We start from the raw sequence: 16259 nt of genomic DNA, 5'->3' as shown, positions 1-16259 counted from the left end.
AGTTTTCACAATGTGGTATCATCACAGTATGAAAGGTTCTAAAAATGTACACTGTGTAATTCTATCTAAAATGTACACTGTAATTCTATTAAAAATTTTACAACACCAAAATCAAATACACATTACATAGCAGTAGTACGTACAATTGTGTTCATGAAGAGGCACTCAAGTTGACTGCCGTAAAGATCTTAAAATAGAGTGTGTTCTCTCTTAGATACTGTGAACGGGTGTGTGGATTGAACGCTAGAAAGCCATGTGGGATGTACATGTGTTTTCCCCATCCACGATCACTTCGTTCCGAGCTGGTAACTCTGGAGCGATACACCTCCGGAACACTACTACTAAAAGTTAGAATGTCCTCCCAGTGACCTGCATTGCGTAGTTGATTCTGAAGTTGAATAACAAATCTGCCACGAAATGGCCATTGCAGCTTGTCATCATATTCACCACGTTTTAAATAGAAGTATACGGACACATGCGTCCCTTTGCCCTTGTCGTAGCCATTGCAGTCAACACGCATACACCATTTGTACCCTTCTTCACTAGTGTAAAATGAACAGCTAAACCACTGCACACTTCTCTGCTTGTTCTGAGCATAGTTAGCCATCTTGATAACAACAGGTGTCACTGACTTGTAGTTGGAAAATATTTTTTCACCCTCTGCATTGAGCTGCTTTTCCCATGTGTTCTCAGTTTCCCTTACAAAGTGTAGCTCAGTTTTTACCCTTTCCAGTTCTCCAGATGTGTTGATACACTCTTGCTCCTTCTCACTCTTGCTCTTAACCAGCTGTTTCTTTTCTTCTTCCATTGTTTTGTGCTTTTCTTTGAGTGCTTCATGAGCATGACAGACCATCTGTAGGTGCTTCGAACACGACATTTTGAGATGGCTTTCCATTTCTTTATTCTTGATAACCTTATCACAGCCATACTCGCTGTATTCACAGGGAACAGTCATCTCTTTGCAGCTCTGGAGATGCTCTTCTAGATGTCGCAGCTCACCAGACCACTGGCAACCATCCCTGGAGTTGATGCAGGTGACACGGAAAATCTGTAGAATCCGAGCAACCCTCTTGTTGAAGAATGTGGTCAGTTTGGGATCAGTACACATTGGGCACGGACCATTTGTTTTCTTGACCTCGTCAATGCAACTTTCACAGAAGAGATTACCACAGCAACTAGTAAGATGAGGCTTACGAACCACCATGTGGCAGATGGCACAGATGTAATCTGTGATGGCTGACTGATCTACAAACACCTCAGGGTTGTATCCTGCTAGAAATGATGCTGACATCTTGCCGAGTGCCTGTAATGATGGCATTACACAGGTGTGTTTAAAAATTACTGTACAAAAGAAACTACTACTGATATGCCAATGCATGTACAGTATGTGCCAGGAAAAATCTAATGACTATAAGAAAGATTTTGGTTCCAGTGTAGGTCAAATCTCTACATCATAGCAAAACAATGGATCAAAGTTCCTGGGTCTTGATCAAAGTGTTCCACAATAATCATACTACATTCTAAGATTACAATGCTACATGTCATAGCAAGGAAATAACTAATGAATAACCTTGATATTGTAACATACACAGACCACCAGAATTATGAATACACAAAAATGCTTAATTACTATACAATTTCAAGGAAATACTAAAACAACAGAAAGTATTACCAAGTGTCCATAAATTCCACTAGGACTCTTAGCTCTAGTGCTTAAGAAGTGATGTGGGACATTTACGCCATACCACATGTACAATATTTACTTTTTGCAATCAAAACATGACCAATTGTAGGACGTACACATGTACAAACCAAGCCCAGCATTAGTGTCTCTTCACACAATATTGTCATACCAAGCAGTACTCTATTCCATTTGGTCATGAAATTAACGTATGACCACCACAATACATTTTATGTAATGGAACACTCCCAGTTATCACGATTTTGCAGAATATAGACATACAAGACTTAGCGGGAACATTTGTACGGCTCTGCTATTAAGCCCCAAATCTCATATAACAATGATTAGATTTATCATGTCATACTAAAAACCCATAGCAGTCAATAATGTACAAAAACACAGTGGGTAAATGCATTAGAGACTTCTTGGTAGAACAATTAAAACATTACACAGGTAGCTACCATGGACCACTGCCAATGGCAACAACATAAAAATTGTTTCCTTCAACAGAGTGTGAATTAACATTCATAAGGAAACAGAAATGAGGAGCCTCTTGCACATAAAAAGACAAGAAAACCAGTCTAAAATGTGCCATGTAATCTCATACAAGAACAGCATTGTCATTGTGAATATCTGTAGCATAGGCTAATTAACACATATACTATCCCCTATGATTAACATATTAAAGTGCTGTGGTAGAGAGCCTGACTGACCACAGCTTCGTATTACCCTTGCCATTCAGCTAATGTGCTGTACGGCCACTTCATACCTTAGTAGATGAATGGTTTTGAGCAGTAGTAGTAGTAGTAGTTCGTGTAGGAGTCGAGAGTTCAGTACGCCAGCAAACAAGTCTAAAGAACAATCGACACACTGAAACGAGGCCCGCACTGAAAGTACACATCAAATACGAATAACACTAGAATGCACGTACCAGTTAGATGCAACGCTTTTCACATCTGTCTTTCCTCGAATTCATCAATGCAGAATGGGCGTAAATGACGGAAACGCGACCATGGCGCATATGTTGTATGATGGGGGAAGCGAAGTAATTGTGGCGTGCGCCCTTACTTTTGTGTGAGGTCATCAACCATATACGTATTCTAATTGTTTTCGGTCAGCAAACCAAAGGATTGAAATTTACACAAAGCGAATTTTCTACAGCGAAATGTCTGGAGGTCAACAAGCTACTGTACAAGTGAGATCAGGAATTGTCAAACAGGTGAGTGGGTATTTCCTAGTCGTCATGTCCTGTTTCTGCTGTTTGTTGTCAGCGAGTTCAGTGTTTGAAGTTTGCACGTGGTGTGCTTGTTGTTTTGTTTCATACTAAGAAACATTGAAACTACCAGTAAAACAGCTACACCCAGGCCTGTGTGCTGTAAGTACGCGTCGTGGTATAAGATTAATCGGGAAGGTTTGCACCAACGTTGCTTGTTTCACCACCTTTAGGACATTATCGTTTATTTACGGATATCACCACATATGGTGACGTTAATTTGTGAGTTAATTAGTAGACTGTCTTTAGACCAAGTCCATTTACTCCCTGCATGTAAATGATCTTGGCTGATAAGTGAAAAAAATCATTTTGCGTCAAAAAGTTGTCACAAGTTTTTATGTTCCTAGGAAATCTTAGTAAAAGTGTGCTGAGGAAAATTTGTTTAATGCTGACCATTAGCACAATGAAGCTATAACTCTTCTACTTTACGTAATTTGTTTTGCAGAAGCAAAGGATTGTTGCAGGCAGTACGTGATCCTTGACAGTGTTGCCTTTATGATAAATAGTTTTAAGTCCAAAGATTGATTCTCTTCTTTCCTAATCTTTGCTCTTCTACTTTCTATTTGAATAAAAATATAAATGTCTGTTTTAGAGGAATGTCTGCTGTATGTAGCTAGTGATGCAATAGTTCTAAAAGCAATTTATGGTGCAGTTACAATGCAGCAAATAAAATTTTGATATGGTTCTGCTGGTGTTATGCATTTCTTAACACAATGTACCTTCATTGAAATGCACGTGCCCATAGAGGTTCGGGTTTGTTGTACAACTTTTCTTGTGAGAATAGGTGTTTCTTCGAGTTGATGCTAGTGTTTTTGAATACTCTTATTTGTTTCTGATGAGCTACACAATCAGGTGTTGTTGCTTTTTTTAATGTGGCGCAATGTGCATGCATGTGTGCATATATACACACGCACAAGAAGGTTGTTGTACTATTAAAGCGTCAGCCAGAGAAAGCATTGCTCAGTAAGCAGACAATGTAGGACTGCACAATAGACTATAAAGTGATTTTTAACTGTTTTGTTTGTATCTGACTGTTTGTATGCTAATTTTGTTGTGTTATATATTTGTTTTGCAGCTTTTGTTATGTAAGTTTGTCGGGTCTATAGCAATTATTTTCTGAGGCGTGGTTACTGTGTAGTTTAGTGTACAGCTAGTGTTATACAGCTGGGCAGTACGGTTCAGTGTGGTGTGCTAGAAAATTTAGCTGTGAATGGGTTGTTAGATGATATATTGTTAATAAGTTCTTTGAATGCTTTATGCTACATGATGTCTCAAATTACGGTCTTGGAGTTTATTTCTTGTGGCAATTCTCTGCCCAGGTCCTTAGAAGAGACCGACAATTATATATGATATCAACAGTATACAGATAAGCAGTTTGTGTATTTACTCGTAGTCAAGTTTGCTGTATGTTACCAGGTAATAGTCACAGCATACTATCCGAGGGGAGCTACTATGTGCTTGTATTATAGTAATCCTGCAGTGGATTTTTGAATGACTTAAACATCTTTCAATACTGTTATCTCTCAACAATGCTATTTCCTTTTTTGGTTCGAATGAGCACTTGTATCAGCGTATTCAAATACAAGCTGTGGCTCTTATCCAAGGTCGCTTCTTATGATCCTTCACATGTTTTAGTTTTAAAATGTTTCCAAGTCACCTGTACATGTATAATGGCTAAGCTGGTCACTTTTGGGCCAAAAATTCTTAACCTTATTAAGCAAGTGGCTACTAGCTTCTATATAAACTTTTCACTTGGGAATTTATGTTAACCAGTTTAGAGAGGTGGTAGATGTGTTGTGATATTTGAGTTATCATACTATCTAACTTTCCTTAGCAGCCACCTGTTTAAAAAGGCCATAAATTTTTGGTTTTTGAAATGCACGACAGGACAACCTGAACATTGCTAACCCTGACAGAAGCCCTCCACTCTCTCCAACACAGACTAAATAAAGTCTCAGAAGGTACAAACAATAAGTTAAACTCTCCAGCACAAAAAGAGTTGTCTTCTATGATAGGATACAATTCCACATCACAGTGTATTGTATTACAATATTATATCCAACAATGTGTATGCCCAGCAGATAACAATACTAGGAATATCAATTAGACAGTAGGAGGACTAGACATTCTTTGTAGGTTATCAATGATTTCCCAGTAAACATTTGTGGTTGTCTAAACGTTGAAATTGGTTGCCCAATGAGAGTGTTATTATAATGTATGGGATCTTACTGGAGGAAGAGGATGAGAACTACTGGCTATAGTGGGTCAGTTTGTAAGCCAGCCAGTTACCCCATCAAGGACCTTATATTTCTTGGTACACGTCAGTTTATTCAATGTTTTATTGTACAGTACCTCACAAAAAACAAAATAGAAATGCTTGATCAATTTCAGTTCGACACACTTTCTACACAGTGTATATGATTCCTCCTTGATAATGATTAGTTGAATGATGATTAGTGGAACAATACTGCTGGTCATTGGGTTGATGGGTCCTGACAAGTGAACTCTATAGAGACAGAAATGCTTGTTTAAGACAAGGATTTTAGTAGTTGCATTTGATTTTTGTACTGTAGTCTCAACTATTACAATATGAAATGTTTTGTGTGGGAAGATATTAGCTGGCAAAGGAGTGCCATAAAGTAGCATTGTTTGTTGTATGGAAATAAGCCATTTTGGTTTGTATGAAAATTTGTAAAATCTAACCAAGCAATTAGCTGTTTTTCCACAACTAAAAATAGATGGTACAGACAATCACTGGCAATCCGATGACTGCAACCTAGAGGAATTAGTGTCCACAAGACGCGTGCTTCGGAAAAGACGCTGTTTATTTGGCTTCACCTCATGCTGTATAATTTATCTCTCTTGACCTTGTAAGTATACTCATTTGTATGAATGTTGTAATAGATTTGAGTGCTTGTACAGTTGTTCGTGGAAGGTATTATGTGACATAACACTCATTCAAACCTCATCACCAATGAGATAAGCTGTTTTCTATGCGTGGTCACTGAATGGTTGCCCATTGTGGTTTGTCCCTTCTATCAGGAGGAAGGAAGTGCAGCCATATCAACTTGAGCTGGGGTTGTACCTGTCTTAAGGAAACAGATACACGGACGCCAATTTTTATAGTCTGTCTGACTCTATAATGAAATGTGGATTATCGCAAGTTTTAAAAAATTACATTCTTTACTGGAGCACAGACATACACGAGTGTACATACACTCATACACTCACTACAACATGCATACGTTACACATGTAGGTACATATTACAAATACACTCGCTACGCACACATTTGGTAACGGGTGCAATGTACACACACACACACAACACCCCTTATAAAAGTTATCCCACATTAACAACCTTCTGCAAGCCTGTTAATGTTACGTGCATGTGACTCGATGAATATAAACTGGTCGTTTTCTCACATTCCTTGAATTTCATGTTATTGCATCTCTGTTATGTACAGTAACAAAAGAGAAGATTCAGTCTTTATGATGAATAGTCTGGGAGTTATAGTGTTAGACATTCGGAATAGCAAGGATTTTGATTTGTACAACAACAATATGGCGAATAAATTACAGGTGCTTAAGTAATTGATCATAACTCATGACTGAAACAAGCTATGAAGATAGGACATGGCTCAATCTGTTCACCATGAGCTGGCAAATTCATCAAGGTATAGTGCTTTCCCTATAAGAAGAAGGCCATTTCAACAAGGAATGATGATGGCAAATTCTATTTCCACCTCATTGTAAATACTCGTGTGTCTTGTTCTACGAAGATGAAAAGCATGTAATTTTAATTAACAGACCTTTGGGCCAGTATATCCTGCAAAACAGTTTTGTACAGGCCTGGCACATGCATGTACTTTGTTGCTATGGTGACCACTATTGCTACTTTTTACTGTATTGTTTAGTCACTACTGGACCTGCTACAGGATTTGAATATTTGACGGGCTTGTTACCAGTTCATAATACAGACATGTGTAAAATGTAACACAGTGTATACAGGAGCTTATGAGCCGCCAAAGGCGGCGAAGGAGTGAGTTCCATGACAATCCAAATTACGTCACCGTGTTTGCTTTACGCCACATGCATATGGCGCTCCAGTCACATGAAGTAGAGACGAGTTCACCACCATTGAAGAAGAGAAAGACCTCGAGGAAGACTCAGCCAACTTTACCATCGTCATGTGTCACTGGTCATGCGCAATTTCGTATACGGCTTCAAATAACGAGATTTTACTTTCCTTATATGGAAACTAATCGGCGACTGATTTGGATTGTGATAGCACTTGGCAGGCAGTGTAAGTTTCATGTTCCTTCACCACCTTTGGCGGCTCATAAGCTTCTGGCACATAATATAGCAGGTTACAGGCCGGCTAACATACAGAAACGACAATTCCATGCCTGTACTAGGACTACTTTTTTTTGTAAGGGATCCAACTAAGAACATACCTGTAGGAGTTACTATTTTCTTTTTTGAGTGTTCCAAGTGCTCATTACTTATTAGTTTCCAATTTTTAACTTTATGCTTTTAGTTTGGCTTTCTTATCTACTGGTTATTTGTTTTGTAGAATAAGAAGACCGATACACTTGTGATACTGATCTATCTGTACACACAACCCCCTTTGTGTACTCTCCTGTTTATACAGGCTACCACCTGTGGAACCAATCTCATAATGAGGTGGCCATGTTATGTATAGGAGCTGACTGCTACAAATAGGTGACCTTCACTGGAGTAACTAATGAGGTAGTGTAGTTACTGTAGAGTTGGCCACTACACTGTATAGACAGTGTTTATCAAAAATCTTACATGTAAATGTGAGAATCAAATGAAACATATGTACAAGACATCATTCATTGTACTAAATTGCTTGATATTTACACTTGCAGTGTTATGTGTGGACTATGTTGTGTTGTACTTCTAGTGCTCATTACTATATCACCTAGTGTAACTGACTGATAAGTCGTATATTATGGTAGTTATCTTTGCATGATATGCCTACCTATATTTGTGTGCAATAGTTGATATATACAATATACTGTATAGTAATATCCTCTGAGTCATGTACATAATTCTATTTCTCCAGGTACTCTCTGGAGATGCCGTGGTGATTCGTAACCAGCCAAGAAGTGGTCCCCCTCAAGAGAAGATACTGGCAATGTCTAATGTCATTGCACCACGGCTTGCTCGACGTCCGAACCTAAGTGCTGATGCATCTACTTCTGGTGAAACTAAAGATGAGGTGAGGTTTACTAATGAGAAGAAGAAACAGAAGAAGGAACGAGGAAAGTACACACACAAAAAAGAATTTGCTATGCAAGAGTTTGTAGAGGGGGAAATAATTATTTTATGGATTTAGTAAAGTCCACAAAACAGTCCTAAAATTTATAAGTATAGTATCATACAGTGTGATAGTACTGTATAGTAGGAACCACAAAGGTTTGGGCGTGGCCCATGAAAAACATCACCCAAAAACCAGCCTCAATTTTCCCAGACGATGATGAGGCAGTATTGGTTAGGTAAAACTAAGCCCAAACAAGCTTTTGAATCGACCCGAAATGCTTTCAACTAGTTGCTACGGAATTTAAAAAAAAATCAAATGGAATTTCTACTGACTGATGCCTTCAGACAAACATAACTTGATAACGGTTAAGGCTATGGGCTTGACTTTTTCACTGTTTGATGTCCCTTCAGCAGGACACGTGCCTTTTGGCATACTGCAGTACATACAATGCATTATTCATGGACTTACCAGTGTCCTCCTTTGTGTCCCATTCATCTTTGTTGGCAGCGAAAAGTGTCGATTTGGTGGTAGCGTGTGATGGCTTCCCTTTGTAACAGATATCATCCGTATTTTCACAGTGGCTACTTTGATTGCAGAGGTGCTTTTCGAACAGTTCTTCATTTGTAATGCTGTGTTACGGGTTGAACATAGCTGACGATGAAGTGTAATGGACACTTCATTTTTCAGATGATAGTTGGTCGCTGGGGCGTGTGGCACCATTTCTTTCTTTTGGGTTCACCAGTCATAATAATTTTATGTTACAAAAAAAGTTAACAAACAAGTACACAAAAAAATTGGAATTTTCAACTAGAGTAGGGACCATAGCACATCAATAAAAAGAACTGAAACAAGCTGGAGTAGTGCATGATATTAAATCACAGTAAAACAATAAGAAGTGTTATATCCCTACTGTGCTCAAGATACCATAATTGAAATGCACAGTAGGGATATAACACTTCTTATTGTTTTACTGTGATTTAATATCGTGCACTATTCCAGCTTGATTCAGTACTTTTTATCAATGTGCTATGGTCCCTAGACTCCCTACTCTAGTTGAAAATTCCAAAAAAATTTGTGTACTTGTATAATATACAGTGAGATGGCTTCTGAAGTGGCTTTTTTAAGTATCACTTATGAATGTGCTTTACCATTAGACCTCTACTGCTTATTAATAGTATTTTCCTTTTCTTTACTGTTTCCTGATTTGAGAAATTTCTTCCACAGAAACAGCTGTGCATATATGGTTGAGTTTGTAGTGGGAATATGTTCTTTCATTTGGTGTAGCCTTATGCTTGGGAGAGCCGCGAATTCCTCAGGAAAATGGTGGTTGGAAAAGAGGTGACATTTGCAGTTGATCATAAGGCAGAGAAGACAGGCCGAGAATATGGATCACTGTGGGTAAACAAAGGTCAGGTGCTACATATTAGTGTGTTTCTTGTGTGGCAGAAAATTAAAGTTGTTACAAAATGGTGGCCGTATTTTTGCACAGAAATCAGTCCCAATGTACATCATAATTTGGTTGTATAAAATCTTTCCTTGCTTTGCACAATAGCCTGTTTTCTGGAATTACATATATTTTTGGTTTCTTCACTAAATGCTTTACTAATAAAACTTGTGGTGCTTCAGAGAAGCAAGCGATACACCAGACGTTACCTACAGTGTATATTCCTAACTGACAGACCTGTTTTGTGTCAATGCATGTGCTCTGCACTCACGGCTGCGCTACAGTATGGTACTTAAATTTAAACAGTCAAAGGTTGTGTGCACTTGAGATTACTGTATTTACTTGGTTAAACACCATAGCGTTTATTATCTTAGTTCGATGCAGCGAGTATTTGAATTTTACTACCATTCGATGCTCCGAAAACAATGTTGAAGCCCTTATTTTCAAAATTGATCGTTGCACCACTTGAGTGCGGCTACTACTGAAGGTGCAGCGTTTACCAAGTAAATGTGGTATTTCTTTCCCTGAGGCAGCCTTGAAGTTGTAATGAAAACTCAATTGCTTTATTTTATGATGATATTTATTTGTTGGAACATCATGTTACTAATTAATTAGCATTGCTTCCATTTGATTTACAGTGTATGGTCACGTGTTCTGCTGAAAGACAGAAAAAAACTTAATTAACCACTTTGTATTGTTAATCAAAAAAAAGTATTGTTGCCTAAATTTTGGCCTTATATGTAATTTTTAATGTGATTCTAACTTTTAGTGATTCAATTGTGAACTATCAAACAATATGGTAGTAGGGTTCCCCCTATATTGAACAGCGCCCTAGGCAGACTTTTAAAAAATTAATATTCAAATTTTCTTGTTTTTAATGAGCCAGATGTAAGTTAAGTACTGTGGTGTAAAATGGCCACTGTACAATGCATCACTTAGCCTCTAGCCTTGCAAATATGGTCAGTGAGGCAGGCTGGAAGGCAGACAGGTAGGCAGCCATTAAAACCACCATATGATGCATGATGAAAAGCACCTTTATGGAAGAGTTCTAGTGCACCTAGCAAGTGCCTTTTGGGGTTCCGATGAGCCTCTACCCTCCTTTCATTTTATCTTCAATCATGCTGGGCTGGTTGTCTTCTTCTACATGCAAGGAAACCATACCGAGGTGCTAATTTTCCTAGATGAGTATATATATATATATATAGACATCACAAAACTATTTGAAGTATGTTAGATACCTGTAGTGGGAGTTTGTAAAACGTGGAATACGGAATAACGGAATTGCGAGAATAATGGAATAAGCAAGCCTTGCAGATTGTACAAATAGTTTTATGTTCTATAGTAATCATACTTTTTTTACACCTTGTAACGGCTCTGCATGGCACGCCACGGCGATGGATAAACAGCAGCTGGGCAAGCATTAAATGGGACGAGCACACAACCAATCATCCTAGAAGGATCTACCTTTGCTAAACTTACTTATCTATACTCCTTAGTTGATATAGCTACAAAACGCTAAGACCTAGTTCTATTCTTAGGTCAAACTACGTAGCTGCCCTTCATGTGCATACAACCAAATTTATTAGAGTCACACTATTGAGTTAGTGGAGTTCAGTAGGGAAGTCCAGTGGTTGTGTTTGTCTTTAAATGGATTTCAAAACTCTTCAGGTTTGAATCAAGAGTGTAGGTAAGTAAGTTTAGTGAAGGTAGATCGTTCTAGGGTGATTGGTTGTGTGCTTGTCCCATTTAATGCTCGCCCAGCTACTGTTTATCCATCGCCGTGGCATGCCATGCAGAGCTGTTACAAGGTAAATAAAGTATAATTACAATAGAGCATATAACTATTTGTACAATCTGCAAAAGATAAGTTTTGCTTATTCCGTTATTCCACAATTCTGTTATTCCATATTGCGCATTTTACAAACTCCCACCTGTAGCTGCACTTATAAAACGATCACATAGTGACCTGTCCTTAAATGATCAACACACATTTCCATGCCCTTATACAATCATATCACAGTGACCACGCCCCTTAGTAATGTAGCTGCAATCAACTACAGTTTTGCTGTGGAAAGTAAATATATGGTAACTATGCCCCTCAAAGCTCACGTGAGATGAGCAGGGAGATTGAAACGCTCTAATAAAGCAGTCACAGCAGCCACATGTGTATATCATGACTATGCTATAACAAAAAGTTAACAAGCTAGTGCAATTAAAAGTTGGGTTCTAGCAACAAAAAGTAGTGAAACAAAAGATGTGAATGATGGTAGCTGTATAAAATCCCTGCTTTGGGTATTGAAAAGATGGTGGATTTTCCCTATGTTGTAATAGCTATCATCATTCACATATCTTGTTTCACTACTTTTTATTGCTGGAACCGTACTTCATTTTTAAATGAATGATTTTTAATTGCACTATATAATACTTATATGGACATTACTAAAACACTCTAGTAGAACATACAAGTGTTTCCAGTCTGCACTGAATGGTGTCTGTAACTCATGCCATTATAGCAAAGATCATGGCAATGCTTATTTACCGAGTGTTTCTTGTAGGTGGAGAGCAAGTGAACGTCGTGGAGCAGATGTTGTCTGAAGGATTAGTTGAAGTTAGGACCGGCAGCATCAAGCAAACTGAGTAAGTAGTGGTGTGGTGTTTTAGTTTTCTACAAGTGTTTTAATAATACACTTTAATTGTATGTGAAGCTAGCCTAGAACCAATCTATTTGACTGTTGGAGAAGTGGTATAAAAGTTACAGACAGTTTTTGTTTTATGTGATAATCAACATGAAGAGATGAAGTCATTGGTGCGCTGCCACAAATTGACACCTTGCACAGTCAGTGAAGACAAGTCCATGATACGTGCATTATATGTACTGCAGTAAACCAAAAGGCACCTACTGTATGTGGCTGAAATGATGTCTAACAGAAAAAACTCAACCTTATTATTGAATATAGCGCTTGTCTGAAGGAATTAGCAATTTAGTTAAAGTTTGTGGCATTTAGTGGAAGCAGTTTGGGTCACACTGAAGGCACTTTTAGGCTTGACAACTTTGCCAACACAGTGCTACTGTGCTGCAAGATGCGAGACTTCACATGTGTTTCAGAGTCGTTTATATAATGTAGGTGCCATCACAAGAAATAGGCTTACTTGACAGGCCATTTTGCATAGAAGGAATAGTTTTCTGTCTGCTGTGTAAACTGAAAGTCTCTCCTGTCCTGTGTGTCCAAGTTTGCAAAAGATCGAGGTACTCTAGTAGAGCAGTCACTTATTCTAATATAGCGGTCAGTTTCGGCTCTAATTTTGTTGTACCAGGCTACCGTGATGTAATTATTGTTATACCAGTCATGTTTATATGACAAAGGTATCACAATTTTCTAGGCTGTTGAAATAAGTGCCATGCGCTACACACATTCTGTATAATACTCCTAATATTAGCTAATACAACAGTCTGTTGTGCGTACATTGCTACTAGCCCTTAAACCCACAAATAACTTTTGCGGAATGTGTGTTTACACAATATGGGCATGCATGGCGACATTAGGTGGGGGTAAATCAATTCTTATAGCCTAGAACAACACATTGTTCAAAAGTCTATTCACTGGGCTACTTGGAGAAAGATAAATGAATATTGTAACTTCAGCAGCTTACTTGTTATGAAGCGATGAACAACAGTGAGTCACGTCTCTGTGTTTCAAAATTCTTGCCACGTCTTTAATTGATTGTGGGTTTGCTCACGTGAGTCATATATGGCCTGATAGAAAAATTTATGGTGAAAGAATGCAACTTGTTGCAAGTTGATAGGAACAACCACCATCAAGTTATGGATCAATAAAGGGAAGTAAAGGGTTTGCGTGTTTCCTTGCCAAAAAATTATTTACGTGGCTAGTTTTGGCCTTACTGTTTAGTGTTAGAGAAAAACCCTGAAGTATCTTTTGGTGCTTTTGAACCACTTAGTGTCAGCAAGAATAGACGTACAGTGCCAACAGTAAGAACAATCATCAGATTGGATGTATCAAGATATTGTCACCCACACCAAGAATTCATAACATATAATTTTGGGGAGAGTATCTAACGGCTGTATTGCCATTTCAAAATGCTCTTCCTTATAGCATTGCATCATATCTGAATACTTTAGTATCATTTCGGTTTCACTGTGGTTTTCTTACTACAACAAATTTCTGTCTCTTCACTTTTACCTTCTTTTTCATTGTTGTCAACAATAGCCGAAAGAATAGTAGCTAGCATCTTCCATTGTCCTCCACAAGTTTACTCACACTAAAAAATAAATTGTATTTGCGATATAGTGGCTTTCATGCCACTTCCTGTGGTTCTATTGTGACAAGATTTCTTGTCATTTAAACCATCTTGCCTGCTATAAAGCTGACACTGTTGCCTCCTTACCAGTTCCGTCTACCATCCCTCCTCACTCCTAACCTTTCACTCTTCCCACAGCTGACTTAGTCTCTCTGTAAATGATTCAACCAGTGGAGCTTTTCACTGCACTTTACACTACTCATATTGATCTGGTCTACTGAGGGGCAGCTTCACATCTTCTGGGATAGAAGTGGTAAATGTGTAGCTAATACCAAGTTTTGTCCATAGTTTGTTGTAGAATCAAAGCCTAGTCTGCTTTCAAACACAACTAAGGAATTGTATGTTGCTTCCACTGCTGCTCTAGAGCAATAATTTACAGGAGTCTTTTGCAGTAAACACTTTCATGATTTGTTCATGATATGCTCATAATGTGTGGGAAAAGTTTTGCAGATAACTACTTGTTGTTATTGCAATAAATTTTGAAAAAAACATTTAGGCAAAACCATGAAATCCACCAATAAAAATTGATTTGCATTATGCCTTATCTTGAGATGCTATCTCACTAGGGACTGTGAGAAGGCTAAGCCTGTGAATACTGAAACTGTGTAGAATGCAGAAACAAATGATAATCCCAAACCCAGTGATGACTTGATCCTCTAGCAACATGCAATGTATGCATGCGTGAAAAGGAGCCACAACAGTTGGGCTTCTCAGCATTCAACTTGCAGGACAGGTTGCAGGAGGAGTCTTTATGTGAGTTCCCACACTCTGGATCTTTAAACTCAGTCACTGATGTGCACAGATGATGTGCAGATGTGTACCATTGCAAAGCTTAAAGACAAAGCTTAAGATATGTACATCAAATTGGTTGCACCTGACATTGTCGTTTATCAAAAGATAATGCACAGACTATGACCTTCCTTTTTATTATAATTGGCTCTAGGGACTGTGACCATCCAGAGTTTGTCAAAAGATCACCAATCTTCTAGACTGTGACCTTCCCATTTTTACCAAATGTAGTACTATAGTCCTTATTGCCATCCTGTGTTTGTCAAAGGTCATGAATCAAAGTCCTCTAGACTTTGACCTTCCTTAGGTCACCATCCTTAGGTCACCATCCTTTGGGCTATGGTTTTTTTTCTGAATATATAGTGAACATGATATTATGTCAATGAAAGACAAGCAAAAAGGGATCACTGATTATCATCTGCAACTCTAAATGATGTAGAATAAAGGAACTTCAACGAGTGGTGCTCAGACAGAAAGAAACAGCCATTGTATATGTCTACTGAACGAATGACTGTGCATAAATTACTACAGATCATTGAAGTTGGTGTAAGCAACATCCATGGGATATCACATTGCTCATGTCAAGCATTAGGAAAAGCTATATTCAAAATGGTCTTCTGTCATCTTACAATTTGTTGTGGAAACACCTGCTCAATCAGATGGAGCATTAGAGTCCTTGTCATCTGAAAAGACCCCTTCATCAGAAAGTGAAGAACTAGTAGTACACTCCTGCCTGCCAATTTCTTTGGTGCCTTGAGGTTATGAATCGCTGTGTAAACTTGCTGTCTGTAGGCCCTCAGTAGAATTGCTCTGTATTTTCACACTTATTGGCCATGAAATAATGCTCTTTGCTTTCAGTCCTCATGCCAAGAATTAAACTCTTCCATGAGCATTGGGAAAAAAAGAGTCATGCCATACTGTAATGTGTAGTCACAAAAGATGTAGATTAAGATAATATGAAAAGTTTTTATATCAAATAGCTTTAACTACTCCATTGCCAGCTTCACTCTGGCATAGTGAGCTGACTTACTGGATTGAGCAACATAGTGCTGGGATGAATGACAACCTAACACAAGCCACTTGATATGGCCACATACTTCCTTTTAAAAGTTTTACTGTACCCATATAAATGTTGTACATATTATATGTAAAGTGTGGACTCAACTTCATGTTCACTCAAGCTATTTGGCACGTTTATCTCGTGGAAATTATGTATCTAGAGTACAGTAATATAGAGTTTGAAATTTTCACTCTGTGTGATGTGGATAAACATGTTTTGTATTTTTAATAGTAGTAATAAGTAGGAATTTAGTTGTAGCAAATGCTGTAGTGTTGCTGAGTTGACTCTTATTGTTTCACATGATAAAGGGAGATGACTCGTCTGTCAGAGTTTGAGTCACAAGCAAAAACTGCTGGAAGGGGAAAATGGAACAAAGAAAAGAATCCTAATGTAAGTGTTAGTGTGT

At 38.1% G+C, this 16259-nt stretch overlaps 2 protein-coding genes across 3 annotated transcripts in view; one reads left to right on the top strand and one right to left on the bottom strand.

The window, feature by feature from the left end:
* Positions 1–2: 2 nt before the first annotated feature.
* Positions 3–2746, bottom strand: LOC136261802 (TNF receptor-associated factor 5-like). Of its 2 annotated transcripts, none has more exons than XM_066055866.1 (3): positions 2613–2746; positions 2451–2568; positions 3–1303 (listed from the first exon to the last, which is right to left on the bottom strand). In XM_066055866.1, exon 3 carries the CDS (start codon positions 1289–1291, stop codon positions 152–154), a length of 1140 nt encoding a protein of 379 aa, XP_065911938.1. In that variant the 5' UTR covers positions 1292–1303; positions 2451–2568; positions 2613–2746; the 3' UTR covers positions 3–151. The 2 variants fall into 2 exon arrangements, with proteins under 2 accessions (XP_065911938.1, XP_065911937.1); XM_066055865.1 differs by having other exon boundaries at positions 2451–2532.
* Positions 2747–2771: 25 nt separating this feature from the next.
* The window catches only part of LOC136261799 (staphylococcal nuclease domain-containing protein 1-like), a 109009-nt gene continuing 95521 nt past the window's right edge, over positions 2772–16259 (top strand). Inside the window, exons 1-5 of the mRNA XM_066055862.1 lie at positions 2772–2900; positions 8046–8201; positions 9528–9651; positions 12243–12324; positions 16162–16243. Coding sequence (XP_065911934.1) covers positions 2847–2900; positions 8046–8201; positions 9528–9651; positions 12243–12324; positions 16162–16243 — 498 coding nt within the window. The 5' untranslated portion in view covers positions 2772–2846. The remainder of the gene's footprint in view (positions 2901–8045; positions 8202–9527; positions 9652–12242; positions 12325–16161; positions 16244–16259) is intronic.

The sequence above is a fragment of the Dysidea avara genome, chromosome 7, assembly GCF_963678975.1.
Source record: "Dysidea avara chromosome 7, odDysAvar1.4, whole genome shotgun sequence".
Taxonomy (NCBI): domain Eukaryota; kingdom Metazoa; phylum Porifera; class Demospongiae; order Dictyoceratida; family Dysideidae; genus Dysidea; species Dysidea avara.
This window is presented reverse-complemented; position numbering and strand designations above follow the sequence as displayed.

Bases quoted from the DNA above. Each gene is read 5' to 3' on its own strand.
- LOC136261802 (XM_066055866.1), bottom strand. From the start codon at position 1,291: ATGTCAGCATCATTTCTAGCAGGATACAACCCTGAGGTGTTTGTAGAT.